This window comes from Schistocerca gregaria, chromosome 4 (assembly GCF_023897955.1).
Source record: "Schistocerca gregaria isolate iqSchGreg1 chromosome 4, iqSchGreg1.2, whole genome shotgun sequence".
NCBI classification, from domain to species: domain Eukaryota; kingdom Metazoa; phylum Arthropoda; class Insecta; order Orthoptera; family Acrididae; genus Schistocerca; species Schistocerca gregaria.
In genome coordinates, this window is record NC_064923.1 from 660,351,946 (window position 1) to 660,360,192 (window position 8,247).

Here is an 8,247-nt window from a genome sequence, read left to right on the forward strand (position 1 = left end):
AAGGTGGATCAAGCCATTACAGCAATGACAAGACCAAGAATTCTGTCCCAGATGAATTTCCAGTAAAAAAAATGAATGAAACGTTTGAGGAAAAATATAAAAATTTTGACATTTCTTACGACACTTATAGAACAAGGGTCCACTCCAAAGTCAATACAGCTTTTAGTTATCCAAGAAGTGATACACACGCAACCTGCAATAATTCCACTGCTGAGATGAAAGTGTTGAACACACGATTATCTGAAAATTTGGATTTAAATCTCTTTGTGAGAGTGTTATTGGACAAGAAAGTGAACACCTTGAAGTTCTTTGTGCTCAGTTTTCAGGCCAGAACAAGAATTACACTTACCAGGTATCTTAACTAGTTTTTGAGCCACCTGAATCTGTTGGAGACAGTGAAAGTGACTTCCTCTATTGGAGGACACACTTTTATGGAATGTGATAAAAATATGGGGCTGATTAATACAAAATCAGACATTCCAATGGAATGGGTGCAGATCGTGTTTGAAACCAGATGTAAACATAAGCCTTTTGGTGTTGTGGTGGACGGTCAAGAAACGATACTAAATTGGGAGTCATCTCTGGAGATGAAAATTTGAGGAGAGGCCCATTTCTAACAAGGCCCACCAGAGAGGCAGTCATCACTAAAAAACTTCCAGCCTTATTCAACACGAAGAAATTTATAAAGAAACTCGGGTTTCACCAGTGCTGACAGTTTCACAGTAACTTCAAGACCAGCAGCTTGGAGAACACCCTTCTCCTGCTTACAGAATTAAAATATAATAAAATATTATTTAAGATTGATTTTATAAATAATAATGTCTTTGCAGGTCATCTGGCAATATCACAAGAAAAGTATCTGGACCTCCATGTTTTGAAGGAGTATCGCAGACAAGCTAGAGCATTTGACACATCCTTTTACACTATGCTGAGAAGTGTTTGTTGGGATAAGGTGATGTTATATCACATGAAGTTAAAGTTTAAGAGAAACTACTTAACAAGAAGTAATATCGATTCAAACATTTTTTCCATTAAAAAAATTCTAACTATTTTTAAGAAAAAATTACAGTTTTGCTTGCAACATCATTTCTTCTGCAACAAGAAAGTGGTATTTTTCTTCCTTGTGATGCATCACATTACTTTTTAACTATTATGCGCCAACAAAACTACAATTTAAATATTTAAGGCATCAGTTTGTATAAATTACAACGTATATTTCACATGCATCCAAATTACTCTAGTACTCAATTGTATCCATCCATGGAATTCTGTTTCAAACTTTAAAATTACTCTCCTGAACAATCTGATAATGCGGACAAAGCACATTCTTTTCCTGTGCTCTTCATTTAGAAATGGAAGGAATAAATAATGAAAAGAGTTCACAGTGTCGACAACAGTTGAAAATGCACTTTATGTCCTCTACGCAATATAATGGACCAACTCAGTGACACAAAACGCACTAACAGAGCACAAGCATCAGCTGCAATCATTTTATCCCAAATTTTAATACTAACTATATTCAGATTACATTAATCTCTTCACAAACCAAAATTTGAATCTTGCAAGTGTAACAATACAGCTGGCCTACTTAATCACAGAGCTGCAACATTTTGTTAGAGTTTCTTTCAATGAAAGAACTATGGGCAATTAGAGGATTAAGGTCGCATGGTAAGTAAAATGAAACTGAATCCTTGCAGCAGTACAAAAGTTTAATTTTCCACATTACACGAGAACACAGATGACTCTTTTCCATAAATCTGCAATGCTCTCCTGAGCAGTAAATGACACTAATGAAGCATTATAAAGCTTCAACATCACAAGCCAAACACTCACTCCCTTTTGCCACTTTTTCCAATGAAAAATATTACATATCTATGGTAATCAAACCAAAGCCTCAAATCACTGGCAAAATTTAATGTCAATTCACAATACAGGTCTATGATGTAAGGCTCGTCTTAATACAACTTACAAAATGACAGTGGAGTATTACAAACATTTTACTATGTATAAAAATTACTTTTTAGCAAATGAGATTTTCATAGCATGTGACATAGTAATTTTGAAACCCTGCAGTGCGTCCTTTGCTGCTGCACTCTGCAATTCATTTTCAAATTCTACAAAAGCAATATCATGACGATTGGGTACCAGTCGCACTTCCTTGAATCCTGGGAACTGATTGAACAACATCGATAACATCATTTCACTTGTCTCATCAGGCAGGTTGGTCAAGAACAGGATTTGGTTTGGAGGTTGTTCTGGAACGGCAGTAGACACTGACAGCGGCGCAGCGGCAGTAGCTCCGTAACCACCACCACCAGCTGCCCCGGGGACCGCAGTCGCTGCTCCTGGACCCGCTCCCATCAAGCGAGCATTTTCCTTTGCTGCCTTGCGCTTAGCTTTCTTGGAGTCTGGAGTTTCCTCAGCTGCCGGAACACGTTTAGCCTTCTTAGGTCTCTCTGCAAACGTACCTTTCATCTTAGCAATGATATCCGAGTCAGTCTTTGAATACTGAATTCGCATTGGCTTATCGTAAAATGGAAAACCTTGCATAGAACGAAGCGCATTTGTAGCAGAACTAATATCTTTAAATATCACAAATGCTTGTCCTCGCATTTTCAATGTTTTCAATGCAACGATGTCAAGAATCTGTCCAAACTGTGAGAAAATGGCATATAATGACTTCTTCAAATCATCTTTCTTAATCTTCTCGTTCAGATTGTTGATGTAAATAGTGTGACTTGGCCGAATGTCCATCATATCTTAATCGAACGTCAGCTGACTACACTAAACGCCACTTCAACGTATCTCTCACTCGAGCTTCGTGTGCACTTACAGAAAAGGCACTTGGGTGTTTTCTAATGGCACAACTCAAACTCTTAACCAAGCCGAAAACAAATAGCGTCCACACACGCACAGAACCACACTTACAGTTACACTAAGCCAAAGAGTCAATAACTTCAAACCACTTTCAGTCATAGATGGTGTTGTGCTCTCAACAAGAGTTTACACTAGCAAGTTATTGCAGCAATTTACTTGCAGGGAGGAACTTTGAACTTTTTCCGCTTCCAGTGTGAACACCACGCATAAAGTATCTGCAAATAACTTGCAGCTTTTAGGATTTATTTCCTGCAAGTAGGAAGTGCAACTAATAGTAAGTATGTTGTCTGCATAACACTCATATTTAACATTTTAGTTAATGTGGTGGCTTAATTTTATGCAACCATCTTACTTATTATATGCAAACAAATTTCAGAAATGGAGAAGAAATGGAAATGGATGAAGCAGGATACAGAACATTTTATTGTAGCCGTGGAAAGCTACCCCGAAATATGGAACGTGCATAACCGGGACTTTTAAGGACAGAGTGTAGAAGATGAGCGCATTAAATGAAATCTCATCGATATACGACACATCTGTGTAAGAAGTACAGAGAACGTAGCATAACTTGCAGACACCACTCCTTTGCTACCTGCATTCACTCGCTTGTTGTTTTAGGAGTCTAGAAAACGACGATGTGTAATTATTACATGTTCTATTGAAATAGCTTGTCACTTCCCATTTTTTGAGCATTAGAAAATTTTTTTATCAGTATATCATTGTGAAAATGCAGTTTATTTCAATAAAAATTTTATTTCATTTTTGTGGTTTCACATACCTTCAAATAATTTTCCCTTTTCAATGCGTCAAAAATGGCTCTACATACATCGGGAACGATCAGAGAAATCGTACTGATGGGAATATGAAACAGGTACGTTAGAGACTTGTATGAGTCTCCCAAAAGAAAAGATTTCAAAACTCAAACTTTTTTTGGTTGTATGTTTCACATAAATAAATGAAAAGGTCTATTTCATTCATAGCTCACCAGTAACTATAAATCGTAGAGTGATTAGCAAACGTTCCTTTGCTGAAATAGCAGTACGGAAGTTTGTGTCTCTTTTTGATATGACGGGCGCTATTAACGTCAACAAACACTCCAGATCATTTGGCGACATTCTGCAAAATTTTTAAAAAATATGCATGCTCTTGGTACTAACAAAGTTCTTGCAAAACGTTATTGTAGGCACCATTTTGCGACCTTCTCATTATCCACTCTCTAACCCAAATACTTCTCTTTTCCTTTTAAACATTTTTCATTGCAATTACAAGAGCTGCAGCATACCGCACCTGCCTACTTTTCATTTTATACTTCGGCTGACACTCTTAGTGGTACTGAGAACACATGTAAACAGCATCAGCAAGTTGTTGATGCAAGTTTCTTGCCAAAGAACTTGCGGCAAAATCTTGCTTAATTCTTGCACTGCTGTGTAAACACAGTTGCAAGTGGCTCGCAATAACTTGCAGCCAATAACTTCTGCAAGCGACTTGCTAGTGTAAACCCAGTGGGTTCTCTCAGGCACGAATTTCTTAAACGTGCAACCTCTCACCACCACTCGCTTAAATCAGCTTACATATAGAACCAACCTATTTGCATAGTGTCGTGTCAACTTACGCATATTTTACGAAAGTTAAAAAGCATTCTACTTTCTTGCACAAAGTCACATCACCGCCATCTCCGACGAACTAAAGCAACTGTTCATAGTTAGATCTGCTCTCATTCTACTATGGGTGCTTCGAAAGTACATATCTAGAATCGTTTGTTTATGCGTATGTAAAGTTAACGTCGTGCTGAAATAATGGACTCAGTCTTCACATAAGAAAAACAAATAATTTCTAAAACTGCTAAATTATCTTAAACAGTGCGATGGAGATATCATCCTAGAATTCAGGAACTTATTTATAATGAAGGAACACATCGTTTGAACCGATTAAAAGGATTCAAAAGTATTTTATCTGAACGTGTAAACTTGATGATGTTCGTATTACTGCAGAACAGTCAAAACAATAAAAAAAATTATTGCAGTATAACGACAAGATTTTTTTTTATTTTGTCACTGATGGCAACTATTATGAGAAATAACGAAATCTACTTGTGGCTTCACAGATTTAAAACTGCTATTGACACTAATTAAAATACTATGTAAATGTAAGAGTGTTCTAATTGGCGCTAATGTTGAGCAATGACTATTCTACACAGTAGCTCAAAGACTGGTTACAACATAATTACAGAACCTATGTTATAACCTTGGCTAACTCTGAAAGCAAAAAAAGCAAAGCTAAACTGATGAGACAAAGAACGAAGTACCTTCAGTGTACTGTAGATAACATAAAACTTAAGAAATAGTGCTCTTCAGAATGCAACACAGTCAATCACTCGGGGTGTCTTTGTACCACTTTCGTTTCAAATGGCTGCTGCTCCATCTGCTTGTATTATTCTGTGATAAAAGAAATTGTTTTATTATCTCTGTGATTTCTAGTTAGTATTACAGTTGTCTTTCCGACTTCCTACAAATTCTTAGGCTTGTGATTATCCTTTAATTGCATGGGCTGTGAAGTGAGCTTCTGGTGACAGATTTTTAAGTTGAATAATGCCAGATCGATTCAAAATCTTGATATTCCAAAGTAAAGCCTTACAACTTTGTTAGCACTGTTTGCTTTTACTTATTAACATCTGATTTCCTGCATGATCTAAATTTACCCAGAGAATTAGATATAGGAAAAATTATTATTATTATTTTCTTTAAATACTGGTCTAAAGTTATCCTGAATGACAGTGTAACTTTGTACCGGCATTAAAATTGAAGTTTACTTTAATATGGTGTATTTATCATACATTTTCACTTTAACTATAGATGTAAAATGTAAGAATAACTGTTTTGGTGTAAATTATTTCGTGTTCAATATTTTTTTAAATGGTAAGAAGTTACCATGATAGACTGTATATATATTGCAGAGACACCAGTTACCACATAATCATTGCAACTTGTAATTTAATGAACGCTGTCATGGCATCATACTTACTTGTACTAGAATTTTGTGCACAACCAGAAATACAGGGTGTTACAAAAAGGTACAGCCAAACTTTCAGGAAACATTCTTCACACACAAAGAAAGAAAATATGTTATGCGGACTTTCCATGTTAGAGCTCATTTTATTACTTCTATTCGAATCATGTTAATCATGGAATGGAAACACACAACAACAGAACGTACCCGCGTGACTTCAAACATTTTGTGACAGGAAATGTTCAAAATGTCGATCGCTAGCGAGGGTACATGCATCCACCCTCTGTCGCATGGAATCCCTGATGCGCTGATGCAGCCCTGGAGAATTGCGTATTGTATCACAGCCATCCACAATACGAGCACCAAGAGTCTCTACATTTGGTACCAGGGTTGGGTAGACAAGAGCTTTCAAATGCCCCCATAAATGAAAGTCAAGAGAGTTGAGGTCAGGAGAGCGTGGAGGCCATGGAATTGGTCCGCCTCTACCAATCCATTGGTCACCGAATCTGTTGTTGAGAAGCATACGAACACTTCGACTGAAATGTGCAGGAGCTCCATCGTGCATGAACCACATGTTGTGTCGTACTTGTAAAGGCACATATTCTAGCAGCACAGGTAGAGTATCCAGTATGAAATCATGATAACGTGCTCCATTGAGTGTAGGTGGAAGAACATGCTTGATGCTTGATGCTAGTACTACTGAGCAATGAGTCGCATTTCAAACACAAGCACCGAAGTCAACATTACCTTCCTTCAATTGGGCCAACTGGCGGTGAATCGAGGAACTACAGTACATACTGACGAAACTAAAATGAGCCCTAACATATGTCCACATAACATCTTTTCTTTATTTGTGTGTGAGGAATGTTTCCTGAAAGTGTGGCCTTACCTTTTTGTAACACCCTGTATATTTCAAAAAGATTTCAAAACTGATTATACTCATTCGAAATGATTTTCAAAAGAAACGTCTTCCATGTCAGATAACTTCCTTATTAGCGTATTTAATGTTCCCAAAAGATCCCTATGAGATGCCCATTTCCATATTCAACATTTGTGAGCCTGTGTCTTCTTCTCCAGCAACACTGTAAGCTTTTCACATAAAAGCTGCGCAACTCCCTTACGAATGATTTCAGTTGTCGCCATCTTGAAAGTCGTGTATGTAGCGTTTCCAACGGAGCCGTATGGAAACGCTATCGTGCACGTAAGGATAGTGTTGGGGGGATGTAAACTTAGGAAATTCACGCCTGTGGAAACCAGCTTAACTTGTTGAACCTCGAGATAGAGAAGTCAAAGAAAAAGTTTGTTCAATAACCTAAGAGCTTTGAATCTTTCTTTTTAAGCCATCAGTGTGGGGACTGATAGCCACTAATACGAGGGTTGGAACTTCAATAGTGGCAAATATTTAGTTACACCTCGTACAAAATAGACACGTATTTTGGAGTTTTACTGATCTTCAAGGTAGTCACCAGCATTGCGTATAACCCGTTGCCACCGATGTTGAAGTCGTAAGATACTCTTAGCAGTGCCAGTTGTGTTGACAGTTCAGGCAGAGCGGTCTACTGCCCGACGAATCTGTAGCATTTCTGAAGTGAATATCGTGAAGTGTTTCCTTCAGTTTAAAAATCGAGTTGAACTCAAGAGGCATTACGGCAGGGGAGTGCAGTAGGTAGTATAGCACTTACCAGCCCCAACAGCCAAACAAATCAGTAACAGCTTGCACTGTACATGCTTGAGCATTGTCCTGCAAAATGATGGTCAGGTCCAGCAGAAAGTGGCATCACTTGTGTCTCTAAGCTGGTCGTAGGCTGTGTTCCAAAAATGAAAAGCATAATAAATAAATAGTTGCCACTATTAAAGTTCCAACCCTCATAGCTACAAAAATAAATGTCATTTCCTTAATTCTTCCGCGTGCACGTATTTCTGAGCGTATTACAGGTGACAGTTAGGGGTTCAATGACTTGTTATGAACCACCTATGCCATATCTTGCAGAAACTAAGAATGTTCAGGAACCTGTTTTTTGGAAAATATCTGCGAGAAGATGCCCTCCCAGAGACTGTGAAATGATACTACAATTTTTAGGGACTTTTTTGTTATAAAAATTGAAACTACAAAATATAAAAAAGTGTACTTGATTGGTAGATGATAGTTTGGTCAGATAACATTAATAAAAACGTAATAACTGTAATAACTGCATGTTGTGGAACAGTCTGAAACAAGGGTCTACACACAAAGCGACTATTCTTTGTCAGATGTCCACCTGTATTTGAAAATTTGAGTTCATGATGAACACCAAGGCTGTCTGTTTTTTTTTGTTTTTTTTTTACGAATACAAGTAGGTACCTACATCGTTTCCTTGTGTGATA

General features: G+C 37.5%; 1 protein-coding gene across 1 annotated transcript; it reads right to left on the reverse strand.

Annotated features, from left to right (window-relative positions):
* Positions 1-1,691: 1,691 nt before the first annotated feature.
* Positions 1,692-2,983, reverse strand: LOC126266811 (U1 small nuclear ribonucleoprotein A). The gene has a single exon (XM_049971364.1). It carries the CDS (start codon positions 2,755-2,757, stop codon positions 2,014-2,016), a length of 744 nt encoding a protein of 247 aa, XP_049827321.1. The 5' UTR covers positions 2,758-2,983; the 3' UTR covers positions 1,692-2,013.
* Positions 2,984-8,247: the final 5,264 nt, after the last annotated feature.